Consider the following 26,142-nt stretch of genomic DNA (forward strand, 5'->3'; position numbering starts at 1 on the left):
TTGGTGCCAGTATAAGGGGTGCTGTGAAGTCATTGGAGGGAAAGTTGACGTCCAGCAACCTTCCAGAGAAATGAAGCACAGATACCATGCTACACAGTCTGAGGCTTGTACTGGTTGTCGTGGTTTCATCCCCCCATTCAAGCATTTTCGCCAGATTTCTTTTGTGAGAAACACACAAGCTTAACATACTGCCAACATAAGGAGGAGAACAGTCAGTCAAATTCTGTGTCTACTGCCTGCTCATGTTGTTTAAAGCAGGTTGCTCTAAATGCCCAGTGGATCTGCTTCCCGTGATACCCATTCTAAACAAACTCTGAATGGAAAAGACCAAGCTCTGCTTATACTTAGTCTCGAAAGTTGACAGCTTTTAGACAGTAAAATATGATGGTTAAAGATGTCCACTGAGTATTCCGATATACACTGAAATGAGCTTTGAAAAACAAATTAATAATTGGCCACCTTTTGCCTCAATAGCTGCTAAGAAATTTCATCTAGTCAATAGCTGCTAAGAAATTTCACAGTTGAAGAGGACTCTGTAGTTTGCTGAGAATGATGTGGAATAACTGTGCCTTGTGATTTTCTTTGCAGGGTGGAGTTCCAGAGTAAGTTATATGCTGGTGCAGGATATTCATTCCAGCCATTCTCATTCGAGGCAATCCTGGATTCTGCATCTCAAGCACCGGAGGTTAGAAACAGCAATGCAACCTCTGTCGTCCTGGCTGTGCACTACTTCTAAGTGATGAGGTTGACAGTCTCTTCTAATTTTGCAGTACTTCTGGATTATTGTAAATGGATTACCTGTAATATTTAGCACATCTCGATATAAACTTTCCAAAGGATGAGACTTTTCCGTCAGGACCATTTTTTGTGTAAAGATAAATACCAAAACTTTGGTTGCAATTTGATGGTGATTATGAATAGTGTCTGTGTTAAATTAATTGTACTGGGCAATAACTACAAACTGATGTGTTAACATTTCACAGTATTTTCCCGGAGTCGGCGTTTTTCCCGGAGTCGGCGTTTTTCCCGGAGTCGGCGTTTTTCCCGGAGTCGGCGTTTTTCCCCGAGTCGGCGTTTTTCCCCGAGTCGGCGTTTTTCCCCGAGTCGGCGTTTTTCCCCGAGTCGGCGTTTTTCCCCGAGTCGGCGTTTTTCCCCGAGTCGGCGTTTTTCCCCGAGTCGGCGTTTTTCCCGGAGTCGGCGTTTTTCCCGGAGTCGGCGTTTTTCCCGGAGTCGGCGTTTTTCCCGGAGTCGGCGTTTTTCCCGGAGTCGGCGTTTTTCCCGGAGTCGGCGTTTTTCCCGGAGTCGGCGTTTTTCCCGGAGTCGGCGTTTTTCCCGGAGTCGGCGTTTTTCCCGGAGTCGGCGTTTTTCCCGGAGTCGGCGTTTTTCCCGGAGTCGGCGTTTTTCCCGGAGTCGGCGTTTTTCCCGGAGTCGGCGTTTTTCCCGGAGTCGGCGTTTTTCCCGGAGTCGGCGTTTTTCCCGGAGTCGGCGTTTTTCCCGGAGTCGGCGTTTTTCCCGGAGTCGGCGTTTTTCCCGGAGTCGGCGTTTTTCCCGGAGTCGGCGTTTTTCCCGGAGTCGGCGTTTTTCCCGGAGTCGGCGTTTTTCCCGGAGTCGGCGTTTTTCCCGGAGTCGGCGTTTTTCCCGGAGTCGGCGTTTTTCCCGGAGTCGGCGTTTTTCCCGGAGTCGGCGTTTTTCCCGGAGTCGGCGTTTTTCCCGGAGTCGGCGTTTTTCCCGGAGTCGGCGTTTTTCCCGGAGTCGGCGTTTTTCCCGGAGTCGGCGTTTTTCCCGGAGTCGGCGTTTTTCCCGGAGTCGGCGTTTTTCCCGGAGTCGGCGTTTTTCCCGGAGTCGGCGTTTTTCCCGGAGTCGGCGTTTTTCCCGGAGTCGGCGTTTTTCCCGGAGTCGGCGTTTTTCCCGGAGTCGGCGTTTTTCCCGGAGTCGGCGTTTTTCCCGGAGTCGGCGTTTTTCCCGGAGTCGGCGTTTTTCCCGGAGTCGGCGTTTCTCCCGGAGTCGGCGTTTCTCCCGGAGTCGGCGTTTCTCCCGGAGTCGGCGTTTCTCCCGGAGTCGGCGTTTCTCCCGGAGTCGGCGTTTCTCCCGGAGTCGGCGTTTTTCCCGGAGTACAAAAAATTATTGATATCGATTTATTTCGAGATTTCGATTTATCGATACATTTCGATTTATCGATATATTTCGATTTATCGACATATTTCGAGATATCGATATATTTCGAGATATCTATACATTTCGAGATATCTATACATTTCGAGATATCTATACATTTCGAGATATCTATACATTTCGAGATATCTATACATTTCGAGATATCTATACATTTCGAGATATCTATACATTTCGAGATATCTATACATTTCGAGATATCTATACATTTCGAGATATCTATACATTTCGAGATATCTATACATTTCGAGATATCTATACATTTCGAGATATCTATACATTTCGAGATATCTATACATTTCGAGATATCTATACATTTCGAGATATCTATACATTTCGAGATATCTATACATTTCGAGATATCTATACATTTCGAGATATCTATACGTTTCGAGATATCTATACGTTTCGAGATATCTATACGTTTCGAGATATCTATACGTTTCGAGATATCTATACGTTTCGAGATATCTATCTATACGTTTCGAGATATCTATCTATACGTTTCGAGATATCTATCTATACGTTTCGAGATATCTATCTATACGTTTCGAGATATCTATCTATACGTTTCGAGATATCTATCTATACGTTTCGAGATATCTATCTATACGTTTCGAGATATCTATCTATACGTTTCGAGATATCTATCTATACGTTTCGAGATATCTATCTATACGTTTCGAGATATCTATCTATACGTTTCGAGATATCTATCTATACGTTTCGAGATATCTATCTATACGTTTCGAGATATCTATCTATACGTTTCGAGATATCTATCTATACGTTTCGAGATATCTATCTATACGTTTCGAGATATCTATCTATACGTTTCGAGATATCTATCTATACGTTTCGAGATATCTATCTATACGTTTCGAGATATCTATCTATACGTTTCGAGATATCTATCTATACGTTTCGAGATATCTATCTATACGTTTCGAGATATCTATCTATACGTTTCGAGATATCTATCTATACGTTTCGAGATATCTATCTATACGTTTCGAGATATCTATCTATACGTTTCGAGATATCTATCTATACGTTTCGAGATATCTATCTATACGTTTCGAGATATCTATCTATACGTTTCGAGATATCTATCTATACGTTTCGAGATATCTATCTATACGTTTCGAGATATCTATCTATACGTTTCGAGATATCTATCTATACGTTTCGAGATATCTATCTATACGTTTCGAGATATCTATCTATACGTTTCGAGATATCTATCTATACGTTTCGAGATATCTATCTATACGTTTCGAGATATCTATCTATACGTTTCGGAGATGTCGATACGTTTCGGAGATGTCGATACGTTTCGGAGATGTCGATACGTTTCGGAGATGTCGATACGTTTCGGAGATGTCGATACGTTTCGGAGATGTCGATACGTTTCGGAGATGTCGATACGTTTCGGAGATGTCGATACGTTTCGGAGATGTCGATACGTTTCGGGGATGTCGATACGTTTCGGGGATGTCGATACGTTTCGGGGATGTCGATACGTTTCGGGGATGTCGATACGTTTCGGGGATGTCGATACGTTTCGGGGATGTCGATACGTTTCGGGGATGTCGATACGTTTCGGGGATGTCGATACGTTTCGGGGATGTCGATACGTTTCGGGGATGTCGATACGTTTCGGGGATGTCGATACGTTTCGGGGATGTCGATACGTTTCGGGGATGTCGATACGTTTCGGGGATGTCGATACGTTTCGGGGATGTCGATACGTTTCGGGGATGTCGATACGTTTCGGGGATGTCGATACGTTTCGGGGATGTCGATACGTTTCGGGGATGTCGATACGTTTCGGGGATGTCGATACGTTTCGGGGATGTCGATACGTTTCGGGGATGTCGATACGTTTCGGGGATGTCGATACGTTTCGGGGATGTCGATACGTTTCGGGGATGTCGATACGTTTCGGGGATGTCGATACGTTTCGGGGATGTCGATACGTTTCGGGGATGTCGATACGTTTCGGGGATGTCGATACGTTTCGGGGATGTCGATACGTTTCGGGGATGTCGATACGTTTCGGGGATGTCGATACGTTTCGGGGATGTCGATACGTTTCGGGGATGTCGATACGTTTCGGGGATGTCGATACGTTTCGGGGACGTCGATACGTTTCGGGGACGTCGATACGTTTCGGGGACGTCGATACGTTTCGGGGACGTCGATACGTTTCGGGGACGTCGATACGTTTCGGGGACGTCGATACGTTTCGGGGACGTCGATACGTTTCGGGGACGTCGATACGTTTCGGGGACGTCGATACGTTTCGGGGACGTCGATACGTTTCGGGGACGTCGATACGTTTCGGGGACGTCGATACGTTTCGGGGACGTCGATACGTTTCGGGGACGTCGATACGTTTCGGGGACGTCGATACGTTTCGGGGACGTCGATACGTTTCGGGGACGTCGATACGTTTCGGGGACGTCGATACGTTTCGGGGACGTCGATACGTTTCGGGGACGTCGATACGTTTCGGGGACGTCGATACGTTTCGGGGACGTCGATACGTTTCGGGGACGTCGATACGTTTCGGGGACGTCGATACGTTTCGGGGACGTCGATACGTTTCGGGGACGTCGATACGTTTCGGGGACGTCGATACGTTTCGGGGACGTCGATACGTTTCGGGGACGTCGATACGTTTCGGGGACGTCGATTTATTTCGGGGACGTCGATTTATTTCGGGGACGTCGATTTATTTCGGGGACGTCGATTTATTTCGGGGACGTCGATTTATTTCGGGGACGTCGATTTATTTCGGGGACGTCGATTTATTTCGGAACGACGATTTATTTCGGGGACGACGATTTATTTCGGGGACGACGATTTATTTCGGGGACGACGATTTATTTCGGGGACGACGATTTATTTCGGGGACGACGATTTATTTCGGGGACGTCGATTTATTTCGGAGACGTCGATTTATTTCGGAGACGTCGATTTATTTCGGAGACGTCGATTTATTTCGGAGATTTCGATTTATTTCGGAGATTTCGATTTATTTCGGAGATTTCGATTTATTTCGGAGATTTCGATTTATTTCGGAGATTTCGATTTATTTCGGAGATTTCGATTTATTTCGGAGATGTCGATTTATTTCGGAGATACCGATGCATTTCGAGATGTCGACACATTTGTCCCATTTGTTGTATTAATTGTAATAACAATGCACTGGTATCTGAAACATGTTCCTCAGTGCTTTTCGGCAGTGAATTTGCACCGGCAACATTCACATTTTGACAAGCAGAAAATGTGTCTTGACTTATTTGAGAAAACGGTGAGGACCCAAAACCTGAATTTTCGAGATGCGTCCTGTCATTTTGGATTCCTGAGGCGAGCTATTGCCGACCGATCTATCGATAATGCTTCCCTGTTCACTAATTGTTTCACTTTCTATGCCATTATTTGCCGCCCGCTCCATTTCCCTATGCACAATTACCAAATTACTACTTTGAATATTAGTTAATTCATTACACGGTGGCGCTAACACACTGCTTTCGTCTTCACTGTCATTTCTCAGTTTACTTTGGAGCCTAGTATTACGTTTTTCACACGCCATTATTGTCACAATATTTCACACGATAACACAGAAAAGCACAATTTGAAGAGTAAAAATAAGAGAACACATTAACATAGCACTGAAAATAATATCTAGTTAATTGCAAGCGCAGCTGCGAAATACTTGGTGTAAATCTACATGCATGCCACAACAACAATGAAAGACTGCAACTACAAAGGAGATTCTCTCTACAATTACACGCTAGCAATAAACAATAGCTACACTAATTACACAAACTACCAAAAAAAAAAAATCAGAAGATTCCAGTGAGGTATCCTGGCAGGCGCGCCATATGAAACGTCCTCTTAGAAACATTATACATGACTGTCCTTAAACTGACACACAATATTCTTTTTAGCGCAACGCAATCTGACTTTCAAAAATCCGTACAAAAGAATGGCCCGGACTATACGTTTCACAAATCACTTACCTCACAAAAATCTTCGTTACTCGAACTACTGCAATACAGCGAGCGCCACTACTGCCAGCTAAATAAAAGATTCAAACTACGGAAAGCACTAACTACTGATAGGCATAGTTAGCAAATGAAAGATTTTAATAGAGAACAAACAATGTATTTAGCTTAATACTCTTAATATATATATAGCAGTTCATGACGTCCAGTCTTACAGATTTCAAAACTCCGCTATTTCTCTCCCCACATCCACCACTGCTGGCGGCTCACCTCCAACTGCGCCACGCTACGCGCTGTTAACATCCAGCTGCCCAACACTACAACGGCAGACAACAATGCAAACTAGCCACAGACTGCACACAGCACAGCCGGTGATTTTCATACAGAGCGCTACGTGGCGTTGCCAATAAGAAAACATAAACAGCCTACTTACAGTACCATGCTGCAGAAATTTCGCTGGGAAGAGCGCTTACAGATCCTGCATACGGTCGCAATCTCCCACGTGCGACGTCCATATTTTTAGAGCGGAAAGACATTCGTTGCTGTCAATTTGTTTCGGACGAGGAGGCGCACGCTTGAGTATCAGAATGGTTCTGTAGGCACCGCAAACATTTTTTCCATGAAGGCATATACCGTCTTGTCGCATACTTGTATAAACGTAATAACAATTATGGTGATTATTTTTGAAATAATAATAATAATTTCCTTACTTATTCCCAACTGTCTCGCTTCCGTTTCAATGTGCCTTAATGTGTTTCTCTTTTTGTTTTCATCTCCCACAGAATTATTTCTTTCAGACGGCTGTTTTCTACTAAAATGTTGAATTACGTCAGTCAGTAAGTTTCATATCGGCAAACAAAACTAAAACTTACAGATTTAATCTTGGTATCTTGTCTGGAAAGGGGCATTTGCGTCAGTCAGTGGGGCTTGCTTGCAGTTGATCACGTCTCAGATTATAAATCTATAAATAAACAAGAAGCGTCATGTTCCTTCAGGGATTACATACAAATATCGCATGACTTTTAGCTCGGGTAAACGGCCCTGAAGCGTTAAAAATATAGCTGGATGCAGATTACGTTTCGAGTGCGACTTTGTAATCTCCACATTAATCCGTGGAAGATGATCTGGTAGCTTGCAGATACGACAATAGGGACAAGAGTTGACCATGCACGTTCCAGCCCGCTGTAAGCTATGTACAGTGTTTTCGAGGGTGAATGGTCAGTAACAAAGATGTAACAACAAGTCAAATCATAATTTTAATACGCGAACAAGAAAATTGAAGTACAGATTTTGTATATTAATCGTACAACGAGGACAATGATCCTTATGTGATTCGAAAGATACTTTGCCATAGATGTGCGCTAAGAAAAAATAATCTCTGTATTTAGCCATTAAGAGTCGTAAAAGGAAATAGCTTTCACATTCGTAACACTAATCTTGCATTCTCTATCATGCATTAAAATCTCCAGTGCCTGAAAATTGAAAACTGTAGAGCTGCCAACCTCGGCCTAGCGCGCAGATCAAGTGCTACAGTAGAAATGACACATGAAAGTGACAACATTTCGTGAGATCGTATTTTAGGGGCTTTCGTGCTTACATGGATTTGCAGTACAACATGCATATCTGGCATGTAAAATGCGGCAACTGCAAAGTCAATGATGATGTCTGTAAATAGCTTTGTATATTGGCGTCGTTATTTCGCTTAGTTTTGTGTACAAGTAATTACGTGATCGTTTGCTGCCATTATCAGAAACTTTGAAGTAAGTTCCAAATTTGTAATTTCTTCACTTTGAATATGTAAGACTTCCGATTTCCGTTAGTATGCGGAAACCATCTTTGTTTTAGTGTATGCCTAGAAGGAGAATGCTAACGGGTCAGAGTGAAAGACGCAGAGCTAGGCAGACACAGTTTTTGCGTCGAGAAAGTAATAGCAATGTGAACATTCATAATGATAACGCATCTGTTTATCGAAAACTGAAGTACTGATTCTTAAAATTAATTATACAATATGACAAATCAAACTTGCATAACGGGTAAGGAACTTCGCCGTAGATGTGAACAAAAGGAACCCATCATGTGTGTCCATAACCATTAGGATAGGTAAATAGAAGCGCACACATGTGAAAACTTTTCCTTTGTCTCTGACACTGCTACCAACTTCCAGGACCGAAGCTGCTATGTCGTTGAAGTTGTCAACAGTGGAAAACGAAACGTAGTAACGAAGTCGTCGGGGACAGCAAACGTTCTTTATTAACGTCGTTGTTTCACTTACTTTGGTGAAAGAGAAAACGGAACTAACTGTGTGTTCATTTTCCGCCGCCACCACCAAATGTAGTGTGTTCCTAAATTTCAGTATCTGCATTTTGAGTAGCTACGACGTCCTGTATTGTAACGAAACTGTACTTGTTTTAGGCTATGCCTCGAAAAAGAACATTAACGGGTCGGGCTGAAAGACGAAGAGCTAGAGACACAATTTTTGCGTAGAGAAAGTAATAGGAATAATGCAGATGTCAGTAACGATAATTCTATTGTTCTAAAAGATACAAGTAAATGTGCACGGAACATAATTACAAATAATTTTGAGAATTGTAAGTGCGTTTTGATGAATTTACAACGCAGATATTGTAATGCAAGTAATTTCGCGTCTGAGATGACCTTATACGATACAATGGCATTCACATTCTGTTGTCATAAGGGTAAAATTAATTTGCCACCATTAACATAAAATTAATTTGTCAACGTAGTGTATCAAAGACTCCCTTTAAATGCTTGTATAATTAAAGAAAAATTAAAGAACTGTTTCATAGACACACGTAGCTACAACGCAGCATTTGCCAGGGATCAGTTCTGCGACTAAAATTTCACTTTAAGATACATGACAATATCCATCGCATATGAGATTCATTGACGCAATTGGTCGAATTTTGACCACAGGCGAAACTAGTTCTATTAATATGCTTAGGTCTGCTGATCAGATAGCATAAAATCCCACACAGCAGGTGAAGAATGACTTTATTGGTTGTTGCAAAGTATGATTGGTTGATTTGGGAAGAGAGGACCAAACAGCGAGGTCACCGGATCAAATGCAAAGTATGCATGACGCGTTTTGGAGTTATTTCCATCTTCAGAAATCTAAGTGCAAAGGAGGCACAAGGACAAGAGCGTTACTGGTCGTGTACATAACAGAAAGTCCCAAGCGACTCACATGCTGTACAGAGAGGTCTCGATAACGTGCAGACGTCACGGTACACCTGACAGGTCTTTATGGTGAATTGTCTTCAAAGAAGAACGGATGGAGAATAAAGATGCTTGTGAATCCACATCATTTAACAGTACCCCAAATTCGGCAGATCTGTCTATTCACTGCACCCTGTAGTATAAAATCAGCCTCTTCACTGTACAGACTGTTACCCAGCTATAAGTCACCAACTTCTATCCGCACCAGAAAATGAAGAGCGAATTCATAATGTTGTTGCGCATAGTGAGGTTTCACTTGCTGCACTGTCTGTATGTTGTATGGGTATCAGAGTAAAGTAAATCGCAGGATATCTGTGGTGTTGACCATGGAATGGATGATTATCGTCTCACTGCACTAGCTCTACCCGGGGCACATGCTGCGTAGTCGGTGCAGCAACGGCGACCTCGTCACTAACTTCCACCGGGGTAGGACGACTTCTCTTCCGGGTGTAGGTCTTGTAGAACCCCAAATGACCCCCGACCGCGGAATCATGAGTACCATGCTAACTAGTTCCTGTGGAATACAGACCCTGACTTCACCATGGCTGTCTCCCCCTTTACACAAGAGGCCCCCACGAAGGCAATAGCCAGTAACGACCTCGCCATCCGCCAACTGCTGCCGAATCGGTCCCCACCTAGGGTCCTCATCCTGTTTGTCAGCTAAGTCGCAGAAGAAACAGGGTGTCTCGGAGAGACGGAAATTCACCCCAAGATCCGTCTCCACGTGGCCCTTGCCTTCCCCAGACTCTCCCGCGAACATACGGCTGAGAGCGTCGGCCACTTCATTGTCACTGCCCCTAATATGCCGAACCTGGAGATAAAGTCATCTTAACTTCGGAATGATTTTTAGCGAACTTATTAATCAAAGATTAAGTTCTGACACTGGCCAAATAACTCGCGGAGGCTCATTTGTTTCAGTTCAGTTGTATTGCTCACCTGTTCTCCAGATAAAGTTGTGTGGTTTATATCTCAGAATAGACATTTGTACTATTTAAGTAAAGCTAACTAAGTATATTTGCCTAGTCATATCAAAATTTCAAGTTTTATGGGTCTTGTTCCATGTAAAGAAATTTATTTATTATTTTTTCAACTGATCTGGCCTTATAAGGCAGTTTCCTGTATTATTGTGATTGTGATTTTATAATGCTTTCGATTGTAATAAAATATGTAGTTGCTACAACAGATTACTATTGTGATTTTGGTGTGTCACTACCATAGAGGATGAAATGTTTCATGAAATATTTAATTATGAAAGCATTTTTAAAGCTAAATATATTGAAACCTGAATTTGGCTTCTCGGTTGAAGTAAAAAAAATAAAAAATAAAAATAAAAACATGTGTCTCTGTTTTTGATACATTCAACCCATAAAAGGGGTGGAATATAGAATGAATTGTTTTATGAAAATAATTCAGTGTGAAAGAATTTTTAAAGCTAAATCTATGAAAATTGTGTTATTGAAAAATACGTGTTTCACTGTTTTTGGAACTACAACCTCCCATGAGGTGCAATAAGGGCACACATATTCACTGACTCATCACCTTCCAGCCCAACCTGCAAAGTATACGAACTTGAAATTTGATGGATTGTTGGATGTAAAAAAAAAGTGTTTCGTTGTTTTTGGAAATTTAACTCACCAATAGAGTGAAATAGGGGACGAAAAGTTTTATGAAATATTTCACTATGAAAGCATTTTTAGAACTAAATCGATGAAGATTTGAATTTGGCTCCTCAGTTCTAAATAGAAGAATACATGTTTAATTATTTTTGAAAATTCAACCCCTAAAAGGTGTGAAATGTTTCTGAAAATGTTTCATTGTGAAAGCATTACTAAATATATCTCAGAATTCGTATTTGGCTCCTCTGTTAGAATTTTTCAATGTTGCACTGGTTTTGGAACTTCAATCCTAAGGGGATGAAAAATTTTAATGAAATATTTATTGCGTGATATTAAAATATTTTAAGTCTGCATCTATGAAAACCGGTATTTCACTTCTCAATTAGATATAAAGAAATATGCGTTAGGGAATGAAAGATTCTACGGAGATATCACCACAAGACTACAAACGGCTTGATTAACAAACACCTTGGACTCCAGCTATCGGCATTGCTTTTTGGTCATAAGAACATTCAGTAAAAGACCATGCTTCAATGGCGTTAATTAGCGTGAAAAGTTCAGAAAGTGTTGCAATTTACAAAAGACATAAAAAACGATTAAAGAAAAAAAATTCTTTGCAGACCATACGGTCTACACAAGTAAAGAAGCGGATGATAAGCTAGCTCTTTATGCAAATGAGTTGGTTATTTTAAGTTCCGAGACATGTCATGCAGCAGGAACCAAATCCTACAGTTGCTACGATTGGCTAAAGGGAAAGTTTTGCAGAATCAAGGGAAATCACTTCTACAAGTGGCTGAGAATCGCGTAATGAATAAAAATTATGTATTGAAGATTCCAAGGTGGGAGACGCAAGATTCCTCCCCCCCCCCCCACCCGCCCCCCCCCCTCCTCCCATTGCTATCTTCCTTTTCCTATAGCAAAAAAAAAGAGAAATTTCCGCTGTGAAACAATTTGCAAACAAGAGAACGGCCCTTGAAATTTAACGCTTCAAAGTTTTAAGCCCTGCTCTTTCCGTATGTTGATTAGAAACTGTTAACCCACATGTGAAACCTGAGTACATAATCCCTGTCACATTTGATCAACGGTGTTCCTTAAGGACAGGTTCTGATTGAAAACGTTCGAAAATTCAATTTCTTTGTAATTGCATTTTTTAAGGGTGTACTTGTCTAGACTCTTGGAACGGAAAGGTTTTCTTAATCCTTGCGTTACAAAAGTTTCTGCAGCCCATTGTTTGAAGCAGTGTCACGGCTGCCATGAGCCGCCCGGGGTAGCTGCGCTGTCTCAAACGCCTTTTCACAGTTCACGCGGCTCCCCCCGTTGGAGGTTTGAGTCCTCCTTCGGGCGTGTGTGTGTGTGTGTGTGTGTGTGTGTGTGTGTGTGTGTGTGTGTGTGTGTGTGTGTGTGTGTGTGTGTGTGTGTGTTTGTCCTTAGCATACGTTACTGTAAGTAGTGTGTAAGCATGGGGACTTATAAGGTATCAGGCAAATCCAACACCTTCTATGAAAACCCTGACATGATAAGCAAATCCAGTAGTATGTCACATAGCTCCGAATAAATCGTGACATTAAATTAACCAAAGTAATAAGAGGAACGAGTGAGCAAATGGAATATCACAGACTAACACAAGAATGCCTAAATGCATGTCATACCTTCCCACCATGAGACAGACGCAGTTCCGAGGGGAGAAACGAGAACAGAAGCCGAGAGCAGAACCGTGTTAAGCTGGAAGGCCCTACGATAAGGGACGGACGGACACCCACGTCGCCAGCTAACTGCTAGGATCACACCACCCGCAAGTTTTAGCTTGAGACTTTTTCGCGTCTCTGTTACGTTAGGACCAACCCCCAGCCCATGTTAAAAGATAGAGCCCTCCAGAAGAACAGTATAGATCTTACGATAACGCTAAAAGGACCACACCAGCTGCAAGTTTTAGCGTGAGACTTTCTCGCGTCAGTTACGTTGCAAACTTTAAAAACATTGCCCCACCACGAAAAGTATAATGTTTGTCATTGGATAGACAGAATTTTTGTAGGCGGAGCTTAAGGTTAACATTGAGACCCTGATTGGTAAGATGAAAACACAGCCAGATAGTTTTTTTTAAACCAACTTCGGTAAATTATAGTAAGGAGAAGTTAGGGAGAGTTACTTCCGAGACGGCGAGATGAGCGGAGCTGTGCTGTCCGCCGCCCCCTGACGAACACCGACAAGGTAATGAACGCACGCGATGCCGCATAACAGCGCATAAAGCTTCTCTCAGAACTGCAGAAGTCTCATCTGTTACATCCCTTTTTTGCGTAATACTAGTGTCGATCGTCAATTAAAGCTCATGGTGTTCACATTTGCCACTTGAAGTAAAAATCCGAAACGCGATGATTTTTCTGTTATATAGTTAATGAGAAGCCACATCAGCCACTGTAATTTACGACAAGTTAGATAAGTAAATAAAGATAATTGAGGGTCACTGTAGACCATTTAGATAGTTTTCTCTCTTGTGAAACTTAATTTAAACCTACATTATAGATGTGATATGGCATAGGTCATCCTTCGATCCATTGTAGAACTTGGAAACCCATTCAGGGAATATTCGTTCACATTTTTGTTGGTTTTTACCATCCTGTATTAAAACATTTCCTTTTATCAATAGTGCAATTTATAAACAATGTTTTGTGATTAGAATAAAATTTCCAATGGTAAACTTAACTGCTTTTTCGACGTTATTTTACCAGCAAACTAAAAATAGGAAAGCCTTGAACCCCTTCCACTAAATTTAGTTAGTATTAAGATTCTTTTACAGGGAGTGCAGTGGAGCTGACGCCGAAATAATTAAGTGTTTGGTTATATCATCGCCAGTGTCACTGAACTCTTCTGAATTCTACATGTCATGTGTGGTCTGGTGTCTCCTTACCAGCAACAGGTCCCAGGTTCAAACTAGTCAATTCCCTAAAAAACACGCTCAGAGCGTCGTTGCGCGAAAGTGGTAGGGAGACACGATATAGAACAAGCAGACACCACGCAGAATATTCAAATGGCTCTGAGCACTATGGGACTTAACTTCTGAGGTCATCAGTCCCCTAGAACTTAGAACTACTTAAACCTAACTAACCTAAGGACATCACACACATCCATACCCGAGGTAGCATTCGAACCTGCGACCGTAGCGGTCACACGGTTCCAGAATGAAGCGCCTAGAACCGCACGGCCACACCGGCCGTCTAGGGGCTGATGACCTCAGCAGTTTGGTCTCATAGGAGCTTACCATAGACAGGCGGTTGCCATGGGACACTCCTGAGTCGGAAACGCTTGCTCAGGTAGAAGGCCTACACTACGCTTGTCTGTCCGCTTTTAGAATACTGCTGCGCGGTGTGGGATCCTTACCAGGTAGGATTGTCGGAGTTCAAAGAAGGGCAGCACGTTATATCGCGAAATATGGGAGACTGTCACTGAAATGATAGAGGATTTGGGATGGGTCATTAAAACAAATGCGTTTTCGTTGCGACGAAATTCCAATCACCAACTTTCTCCTCCGAATGCGAAAATATTTTGTTGATACCGACCTACATAGGAAGAAACGATCACCTCGATAAAATAAAGGAAATCAGAGCTCGTACGGAAAGATATAGGTGTTCGTTCTTTCCGTGCGCTATACGAGGTTGGAATAATAGAGAATTGTGAAGGTATACGAAGATAGTAACTATTCTCGAAAGAACAGGTACCACTGATGACAGTGCAGCTTCTCTAGAATAAATGATAATTAATTGAAACGCTCAGCTGCCGACAGGTGTTGATGTACCTCGGGGTACACATTTTCAGCTGTCCCTATAGAGGTATATCAACACCTGTCGGCAGCTGAGGGTTTCAATTAATTATCATTTATTCTAGAGAAGCTGCACGGTAATCAGTGGTATCTGCTCCTTCGAGAACAGTTACTATCTTCATATATGTAGTTAAAGGCTACCCTGCCATTGACCTTCGTCTGTGCAAATGCGCAATGATTGCCCGAACTCTTACGGGAATCGTCACCTTAGTGTGCCCGAGTAATGAGTGGATGGGCAAATACCTATTACGTACATTACGTATGTTGATTGTGGACAGTTGGGAATGTGGGTCTCACGGGAAGCGTGCAAGGGTTAAGTCCCTGCAGTCGCGCTATTCATCTGCGTCCTCGGTGGCTCAGATGGATAGAGCGTCTGCCATGTAAGCAGGAGATCCCGGATTCGAGTCCCGGTCGGGGCACACATTTTCAGCTGTCCCCATCGAGGTTGTATCAACAACACCTATCGACATCTGAGGGTTTCAATAAATTATCAATTCTGAAGGTAATTCGATGAACCTTCTGCCAGGCACTTAAATGTGATTTGCAGAGTATCCATGTAGATGTAGATGAAAACTCGTCCCGTGTCGCACGTGCTCAAAACGATTCATACTGCAGAATGCATGCAAACATACTCGCCAAAAATACTGACGAATAACGAGTGCAGCATATCCAAGTTACACAGATCGGCCTTTCCGGCCAAGGAGAACAGGGAATTGCTATGTACGAACAATTCGAGCTAGAGGCAGGCCGCATAAGCACTACTTGAATTGCAGACTAAACGTAAATAACGAAAATGCATTTTTGGTAAAAATTGGTCAAAACATAATCCTGTGCCCTCCGTATTGGACTAGCCGTTTTGAATATTGAAAATCTGACTTCAGCTTCCTGTTCAGCGACATTAAAAATATATATGTAACAGTCAGTTCATGCAAATCGAAATAATAATATAACTAAAATAATTACTATTAAAAACAGTCTTGATCACAATTTATTTAACAAGGTGACCGGTTTCAACCACTACTGTGGTCATCTTCAGACCATTGAGTAGGAACCTCTTTCTGTTGAAGAATCACTACTAGTGATTCTTCAACAGAAAGAGGTTCCTACTCAGTGGTCTGAAGATGACCACAGTAGTGGTTGAAACCGGTCACCTTGTTAAATAAATTGTGATCAAGACTGTTTTTAATAGTAATTATTTAAAAGACATTGATCACTGCTGTGCCCATATGTATTCAAAAATATAACTAAAAGTTTTCCCTAAACTTTGAACACTTTTTTTTTTTTCGAGAAACGTTTTCTTCTCAGAACGGCATGCAGCATAAACTAAAAGTGATTCAACCTCTTAACTTCTACCTCGGATCCCGAAAAGTAAACATTTTTCTTAGGAGCTTATAGCTATAATATGACATTTGTTAATATTAACTAATTTTTGTGTGGGCATAAGGAGTGAAACAAACCCCCAAAAATCGAACTCAAAGTTCGAATTAGCACTGTATCGTTAAATTTAAGGTTGTTTCATTGCGGTTAGGTATGCGCTCCCATAAATTTTATGTAATATCGACTGATGTTATCCATTTTTAATTTCAGAGAAATAATGTAGTATCAACTGATGTTATCCATTTTTGATTCCAGGTAACATCTGAGGGGCCACACTGTACGCACTCTGCGTACTTCAGACTCGCAGGCCCTTGATCAAATCATAATTACGGGCGCCATTTTTTTTACTGAAAATCTAAAATAAAGCTCATAGTATGATCACTCGTAATTCCCAAACAGATCCTTCGAATGTATTTTCATTGTCTCAAAAAATTTTCCAAATGTACCATTTTTTGCTCATTTGAATGAGAACCTGGCCGTAATGGCGGAATATAGTCACGAGTTTTTTTTTTTTCGGAGACGTTGTACGTTCGCGAGAAGAATTTCGTTCCACGCGTGTCGATGGACATTCCACAGATATTACTGTGTGTGTGTGTGCTACTCAGTCGTGCCATTTGAGTGTACATCTTTGCATAGTTTTCCTTTCACGATGTAAACAGTGCTCGACTCAGTTGCTAACTGGCCATAGAGTGGTTCAGAAGGTGTCGGATGTGCGGTGCGTTCGGTCTGCTAAGACAACAACAGATTGGCGTGGTGCTATGGCAGAAGCAGACACTGAGGGAGCTAGCTGCTGGGACGCCAGCGAACAAGTTATGCCAAGTAAGACGAAGAGGACTATTCTAAAATTATGAGTCGTCTCAAAAGTGTTTACCATTAGTAAATCTACAATAACTGACAGTTTTTCCCAAGAGAGAGATACAGGAAATCCGCCCCCACCCCCTCCCCCCGCCACAAAGAAATTTTGGTTGTGATGACAGGCCGATTGGTAGTGTAGCCCGAGATCTAAGGTTGAAGGGGGTAATTTGATTGACAGTTGTTTAGGCCAACGATTATGAATGCCGAGTAAACGTTGTGCGAGCAGATTGCCCTGTAGCGTAGCCTAGTGTTTCCGTCCGCACCATATTTAACACACTTTCTCTAGCTGTGTACAAAAGTTGCACAACAGTTCTCCAAACAGGAGACGGCTAGAAACTTTCGAAATGTGGTGGTGTAGAAGAATGCTAAAAAAGTTTATATCGAATAGCTGATGGGGAGATACGAAAACAGATTAGGGAGCAGAGAAATTAATGGCACAACTTGACAGAAAGTAGCGATCGTGGGCAAAGGGCGTATTTCGATTCCACCCGTCCACTTTGACCCATGACGTTTAGCATGACGGTCATTAGTTAGCGTTTCGAAGGATACCAGTCGCCTTATTAAATGTTAAATGTGATTGCCTTCGTTTCTAGAGCAATTTATAATGATCATTAACTATGATTTTTTCGTAATATATCGTGATGAACGATGGGAGGAACCCGCGAGCACAGCTTAAATTGTCGTTAAAGAAACGAGTAGCGATTGTATTTTTATCTTTCTTATCCGACACATACGGGAACCTGGGGTAGAATGGGATACAAAATTGAAAACTTTGATTAAATGTTCAAAAGTGATAAATAAGAGAGTTACCAATTTTTATATGAACACCTTATGATGTATTAATCACAAAAATACAAGAACATTGCCATAAAATAAAATAACAATATTTTTCACTCAAAAACAGAAATGTATGTCATTTGCCCCATTCTGCCCTGTGCACGCGGCAGTATGGGGTGGTAAGTACAAGTGATTACAAAACCGTATAAAATTATCGGAAATGCAGAAAATATTGGCTTGTTCGGTATTTATTTAGTTTAAAGTGAATATTAATGTCAAACTACAGTTTTCATGTATTGTATCCTTTTCTTAAGGCTGTTTACAAAATTCACACACGAGGAAAGACTCATCATCTTCGCTATCTATTCCTGCACGAGAATCATGTGTCCATTTTTTGCACGTGGAACAAGCGACCCAACCTTCAACTGATTTTGACTAAAACCCACCACAATATAAACATTCACAGTCGGAAATTTTCTCATCACTCTCCTTAGTATTGTATTCTGTCCTTTTTTCCATTTATCTTCAGGCCCTTTCTTTCTTTTTTTTCTTAATTTTATTCTCTTTCGCAAATAGTTTTTTCTTTGCACTTTCTTCTTTGGCAAAGTTCTTTTTCTATTTTTCCTTAATAATGGCTTCTAACTCTTTTTTTTGTACGGCGAATCAGTTAAAACAACAGTCTTCCCCCTCTTCCGTTTCGCTCTTTTCTTGCTGTCGTTAACTTTTGGCCAGGGCATCAGAATTTGTAGTGAAATATGAAATGAGGAGGTGTTGTCAGTTGTCATCCAAGAGCATCAAGGATTAGAACAATTAGCCTCAATAACTTTGTCATTCTTAAGCGGCAGTTCATTGTTAGAATTCGCTGAAACCTCGTCCGCTTGATTATCCAGCCCGTTGGCGTCGTCTTTTTTAGCTGGTGTGCTAGGTGGAGGCAATTCCAATTGTTCAGATATGATAACCTCTTTATCTGACGACCTATTTTGTCCGATGTCAAATGTATCTGCCGGAAGGAAGTGTGCATCGGTGAATCTGGATTGGTCCGTGGGCCGTATTCCATTAGCTTAGAAACATTTAATAGCGGTTTTCATTGTTGCATTTTAGACGAAAGCTGAACTAAAAAGCGTTGAAATTTGAAAGATAGTTACGACTTTCCCTGCATGGCTTCGTAGCCATTTTCGAAGCTCATCACTATAACGAAGGCTTAAAGGCTTCATAAAAGAAACATAAAGCGGCTGAAGTCTGTGAGAGCAATGTGGTGGTAAAGATAGCAACGAAACGCAACTCTCCCTCGCGTAGTTCATAACGTCAATGTATGTCGTATGTACTGAGTGGCCATCTAATATAAGGAGAAGTCCTTTTATGCCTTAGAAAATTCCACAAATTTTCGAAACCGTACAAAGAATGATTCTGTGGCCATCCATGCGGTGCTGTGGACCTCAGCGCAACCTCCTTCTGCCAGTCCTAACTAAATTTTTTTCTGCTTCTTCTTTCGTGGAAAAATAAGTTTGAGGCATGTAAGCTCCGCTTGCTGACGTAATAATGAGGCTGGTTACTGTTTCGCCCCTTTCTGCAGATGTTAACGATCCTACTTGACGTTTCCCCTTGCAAGCTGCGATCTTCGATTGGTTTTTAGGGTTAACCGAAACGCCTATTCCATCACAATTAGATATTTGAGAAGTCATTAGTATGTGTTTGCCAGTTACATTTGTTAGCAATGAAAAGAAAAACTATCGACAGCTACTTTATTAAAAAATGGTTCAAATGGCTCTGAGCACTATGGGACTTAACATCTATGGTCATCAGTCCCGTAGAACTTAAAACTACTTAAACCTAACTAACCTAAGGACAGCACACAACACCCAGCCATCACGAGGCAGAGAAAATCCCTGACCCCGCCGGGAATCGAACCCGGGAACCCGGGCGTGGGAAGCGAGAACGCTACCGCACGACCACAAGATGCGGGCGCTACTTTATTAAAACCCATGACTCTTGCACCAGATGTTGCTTCGGGTTTGCGAACAAACCCGCATTTGCTTCTTCATTGTTTCATGATGTAAGAAACATTTCGATTTGTTTTGCTCGACATTTTCGAAAAAGTATCTGGGAAACTTGCAAAAATTGAAAGGCAAAACTGTGCACCTGCCGAAATACGAGTGCGTATACTCATTTGAAACAATTTTCCTAAACCGCTTCTGATACGCTAGAAGTTACCGCACAGTTAACAGCAATTGTAGTTGACCGTTTGCCTGTATCGTATAAAGTACAGCCAGTAAAATATTTTTGTAGGAGGACACAGCATCTCATCTTGAATGGAGGTTCATCTGTACGTGTAAAAGTAGCCACGTGTGCCACGGGGAAGTGTGTTGGGAGCCTTACCTTTCACGTTGTATATTAACATTACAGATAATATAAGTAAGCTTACATATTTCGAAAATGGTGCAGATATCGACATTGAGGTAACAAAGTTCGTGGGAAGTGATATGCACATACAGGGGATAGGAAAAATGTGAACACCTGTACTTACATCTACATGGATACTTGCAAATCACATTTAAGTGCCTGGCAGATGGTTCATCGAACCACCTTCACAAGTCTCTATTATTCCAATCTCGTATAGCACCCGGAAAGAATGAGCACCTGTATCTTTCCGTAAGCTCTGATTTCCCTTATTTTATCGTGGTGATCGTTCCACCCTACGTAGATCGGTGTGAACAAAATATTTTCGCATTCGGAGGAAAAAGTTGGTGATTGGAATTTCGTGAGAAGATTCCGTCGCAACGAAAAACGCTTTTCTTTTAATGATGTCCAGCCCAAATCCTGTATCATTTCTGTGACACTCTCTCCCATATTTCGCGATAATGGAAAACGTGGTGGCTTTCTTTGAACTTTTTCGATGTACTCCGTCAGTCCTATCTTGTAAGGATCCCACATCTCCCAGCACTATTCTAAAAGAGGACGGACAAGCGTAGTGTAGGCAGTCTCATTTGTAGGTCTGTTACGTTTTCTAAGTGTCTTGCCAACTAGACGCAGTCTTTGGTTAGCCTTCTCCACAACATTTTCGATGTGTTCCTTCCAGTTTAACTTGTTCTTGATTGTAATACCTAGGTATTTAGTTGAATTTACGGCTTTTAGATTAGACTGCAACTTCTCTGGTTGTGATTTGTCTATTCTGCTTCATTAGGGATCTTTCGGGGTCAGTAACGACCTGATATGCGGATATTGAGGGCGTACATTGACTGCCTTCTGTCTTCATTGATTAGTGGCCGCCTTTGAAACGGTCGTACCACTCCTTTAGCCGTGTATTACCCATTACTTCGTCCTCAATCACATGATGGTTTCAACTTGAGAATCGCCGAGCTTGAAGCCAAATGTCATGCAATGACGTCATTTTGCTGACATTACTAAATCCGACGTGTACCACTTGCAAGTGTTCCGAAGTAGTGGAGAAAATCAGGTATGTGTGCTATGTATGCCTGAAAACATGAGCGCATGCACGCCCTGATACCATTGTTGATTTCAACAATTACTAGAGATCGGATATTTTTTGAGCAGCTCTCGTATATAGGCCGTCGCCAGTGATGTCGAAAGAGCAAGATACCCGTAGCTACGCCAGTTGTATAGGTAGTTCGAATGGAGCGGTCTATTGTCCGACGAATCTCCATAACGGCTCCGAACCGAATACCCCAGAGTTCGTCCTTCACGTTAGGAATCAAGCTGAGATCGCGAGGGCATGAGTCCGGGGTGTGTGGTGAGTGGTGCGGCTCTTTCCAGCCCCACATAGCGAACAAATCAATCACGACTTGCACCAAGCGTGCCGATTATTGTCCTGCAAAATGATGGGTGCGTCCTGCAGAAAGTGACGCCGCTTCTTTCTCTCAGTTGTTTTTCTTCGTTGTAACACAGTCTGTTTCGTTTTCGAGACTAAACCGCGTAACAGATATTGTTCAAATTTGGCATGGAGACAGTTTGAACCCTGAGAAAGAACATAGCCCACTTTAGAAAGCAAGAAATGTTTTTTTTTTTACATCAGTGAACGTAAACTACATTAAAACTTACTTATTTTGATGTGTAACTTAACAATTGTGTAATATATAAGTACTTCAGTAGTCGACGCGCGGGATAGTCTCTCAAACGAAATTGCTCCCACGTCCGAGGCCTTTCAATATCACGTCTCCCATTCCGCTTGTAGCTCAGAATATTTTGGGGAAGTCTGGGAATTAGCATTCTCACCAGTCTTCACGATATGTTTGAATTTTTTAGTTTCTGTTGAAAATACTTAATTTTTCTCTAGTATCTTCATTCCTAATCATTTCTTGTTCTGCAGCCCTTCGAATTTCTTAGGAACCTCATCACTGCCGTCTGAATTTTTTTTTTCTAATAACCATGTTTTCGCTTTATAGCATAACACAGGAACCGCGACCATTTTATAGAATTTCGGGACAATCTCTTTTTGTACTTTATTGCCCAATGTTCGGATAATGGTGCCCCAGACAGCTTAGAATTTGTGTAATTTATTTTCAGTATCAGAGTAAAAATAAGATCTTACAGCGTAGCCTAAATGAAAGATTAAGAGACCTGTTCTAAAGCAGGTTTTAATTTGACTGAATATTTTCCTCGAAGTGCACTTATTTTCGTTTTATTACTAGAAATTTTAAAGTTGCATTCGTTGCATATTTCGTTCAGGTAGTATGCAGATCTTTGGAGGTCATTTCATTCACTTGAATCATGTGCACAATCAGGTATTTCTCATTCGTTATCCCAATTCCTTTGTCTGCTCGTAGTTCATGCTTTCATTTATGAAGAATGAAGTCAATGTAAATACTAAAAATGCTGACATAATTTACTCATTTAAAAGTATACCGAGCGAGCTGGCGCAGTGGTTAGTACACTGTATGATGATGATGAAGATGGGTTTGTTGGGCGCTCAACTGCGCGGTTATCAGCGCCTGTTCAAAGCCCTAATCTTTACACAGTCCAACCTCGTCACCTTCACGAATGATGACGAAATGATAAGGACAACACACACCTAGTCCCCGGGCGGAGAAAGTCCTCAACCCGGCCCGGTTTAAATCCGCGTCCGGCCACCCTGATTTATGTTTTCCGTAATTTTCCTAAATCACTCCAAGTAAATGTCGGGATGATTCCTTTAAAAGGGCACGGCGGACTTCTTTTACCCTTCCTTGACGCAGTGCCATTTCCTTCTGCGTCTCTGATGACCTCGACATCGATGGCACATTAAATACAATCCTCCTTCCGTCCCTCATTTAAAGGCATAGGTTTAACACAATAAGTCGGGCGTTAAAAGTTAGAAACTGCGTACACGTCCAAGACAGCATAATTTCATGGCGCGAAAATTATCCAGATTATATTAACCGTGCATTTGTGAATGGCAGCACTTGGCGACTTCCAACAAACTTCACACAATTTGGAAAATTTCCGAAACTTTTTTTTCCAGCTGATATCCCTGACAGAATGATGAATGGAAAAAAGACTTTTATCACTCCTACATTTTAGCTGTTCATGCAGTAAGGCGTCAGCATTAGGCATGAATTTAGAATTTATTACTTCTTTACAACTCACTCTATTCGCAACACATTTGTCTAACAGTATTCACACATATCGCTGAATGTACCTGAAATATTATAGCATTGTACAACACCTAGCTCATAAACATTCAGATGTTTTCGAAAAACTAGCTTCTCTTAAAACAGAGCGTCTTCAACTGCAAAGGGCTATGGTTCTTCAGGTCAAGTATTTAACACATTAACTGATACGGAAAATGAACGAACTTCTGAAGGTGGTTTACATATGGGACTTGCAGTCTTCAGATAGCAATTTGGAGGGGAGAAGGGGGTGGTGGTTACGCGGTCTATTTGAAACTTCACACTCTCCGCAAATTATGCAGTTGTCTGCAATGAAGTACTATCTGAAAGAAGCCACGCTCTGATAAGATATCACTGTAGTGCAAAGCATGACAACTTGGTTCAAATGTTCCCGAAATGTAAAATTGTTTGGTTCACAAAACGAAATAACCTTATCCTACGGGTATAGTGTCAGCGAGTCAAATTCTCAATCACTCAACTCACACGAATACCTGGGTGTAAAAATTTCTAGAGATTTGAAATGGAACCGTCACATAGACGCAGTCTTAGGGAAAGATGGTGGCAGGCTGCCATTCGTTGGTGGAATTCTAGGAAAACACAATATGTGTACAAAAGAAATTGCTTAGAAATCACTCGCGTGACCCATCCCCCAATATTGCTAGAGATTCTTGGATCATAATGAGATACGACTGTAAAATATCCAGAGAAAGTCTACTTGGAATATTTCCGGAGGAATCCTTAAATGTTGAATATAGGCGAATGGTAGTCAATAGAGGGAATGACTGCGAATGCACGTTCGATCTGCGCTCGCTTCCCTTAGCTGCGGTTCAAACAGCCTAATAATATTCCCGGTGCGAGATGTAGTTGGCAGCTCTGTAAATGCTGACCGGTGAGTCGCTTAAAGCCCAGGCAAAATTAATCTCGGAGGGACACATCACGCACTTAACAATTCAAATGGTATCACAACCGATTAAGCATATCCACTGAGGATCTAGAGCCTGTGACTAGTGTATTGAATATAAATACGGAAAACTGCAACAACTCACTTTTTGAAATATTTTTAATTCCATTAACTAGTTTTGTAGCCTTTACAGACTCACCTTCAAATGCGGCACACAGAAATTGCGTCTTTATTTCGTTAGAGTGATGCCGGGTACTGGCTCTCTGACGTGGGGACAGAGAACTCTTTAATGTATCACCATGAGCGACTGTTACATGGCGACATGTGTTGGTAAACAAATTCTTCCACTTACCGTGGCAATGTGGGCGTTATTGCAGTTAATATCCACCTGGCTACTGCCATTTTAATTGTGTATTGGCCACAGATAAATCGTTTTTCAATGTAAATATAAATCCGAAATTTCACCATCACCATAAGGTTTACTACTGATGTACGTTATAAAGATGTTCCATTAAATGGATAGCATACTTTGCTCGGAAACAGTTTCTTGGTTTTGTGCATATAACACGAGGGCGTGCTGAGAAGTAATTATTCCAAATGTTTTATTTGAAAACTCTAAGCTTTCCAGTTAAAAAACGTTAGTAACATTCTACATCTTTATTCTACATATCTGCAGCCCTCTGCTGCTAGAGGGCTCCGATTTGTACCGTGTAACATAGCGGTGTGTGATGTAACTATGTCGGTGCGTGAGAAACAGCTCAGAAAACTGAAAGCACGAATTCGAAGAGTTGGTCAGCATTACAACGCCAAACTACAGCCGAGCGCTGCGACGTCTGCAGCACTCCGATGCCGTTCGTTCACTGCCATCGATTGACCTCCACATAGCCCCGACTTGGTCCCATCAGATTTTCATCTGTCTCCAAAACTTACGGAACACATTCGAGGACGTTTATAGTTCGAAGCCGTGCAAGCAGAGGTGAGGTTGAGGCTCTGTTAGCATAGTCAAATATTCTACTGTGACGGTATCAACAAAATCAACATTTCACAAAATGAGACTACGTAGTCCGATGACTACAGCTTCAGTGCGCTGCAGCTGCAATTTGTTAACTCGTGTAAATACTTGAGTGTATAAATTTGTAGGGGTATTAAATGGAACGTTCATATAAGCATATTTGTAGGTAAAGCGCGTGCGGTTCATTGGTAGAATACTGGGGAATTGCAATCAGTACCAGATAGGACGAACAGGGGATATTGAACTTCTACAGAGAAGGGCAGCAAAAATGCTCACAGGTTTGTTTGACCCATAGAAGAATGTCAGGAAGGTGTTCAAAGAACTGAACTAACGGACAGTTGATGATAGACACGGACTATACCGTGGAAGAGCAAAGTATCGCGAGGAGGCCTACTTAGAAAGTTTCTAGAACCCACGTTACATGATGAATGTAGGAATATACTGAAACCGCCTACGTATCGTAAGTGTAGGAAGCGTGAAGACCAGATAAGACTAAGCAGAGGCTTTTAAACAGTCACAATTCGCACGATCCATACGTCAGTGGAGAGGGAATAAGTCCTAATAACTGGTATAGTGGCAAGTTCCATCTGCCACGCACTTCACGGTCGTTTTTAGAGTACGGATTATATGCTGCCTATTTTTTATTTAAATTTCGATTACAAGAAAATGGGCGTCTTGGAAAATGTCCTAAATAAGTCTCCTCTTCGTCGTCGTCGTCACCACCACCACCACCACCACCACCACCACCACCATCGCCGCCAT

The 26,142-nt window shown here is 41.8% G+C and overlaps 1 protein-coding gene across 1 annotated transcript; it reads right to left on the reverse strand.

Annotated features, from left to right (window-relative positions):
* Positions 1-969: 969 nt before the first annotated feature.
* On the reverse strand, positions 970-26,142 carry LOC126232241 (trichohyalin-like). The gene is made up of 2 exons (XM_049942533.1): positions 26,101-26,142; positions 970-2,085 (listed from the first exon to the last, which is right to left on the reverse strand). Exons 1-2 carry the CDS (start codon positions 26,140-26,142, stop codon positions 970-972), a joined length of 1,158 nt encoding a protein of 385 aa, XP_049798490.1.

Source organism: Schistocerca nitens, unplaced genomic scaffold, assembly GCF_023898315.1.
Source record: "Schistocerca nitens isolate TAMUIC-IGC-003100 unplaced genomic scaffold, iqSchNite1.1 HiC_scaffold_468, whole genome shotgun sequence".
NCBI lineage: Eukaryota > Metazoa > Arthropoda > Insecta > Orthoptera > Acrididae > Schistocerca > Schistocerca nitens.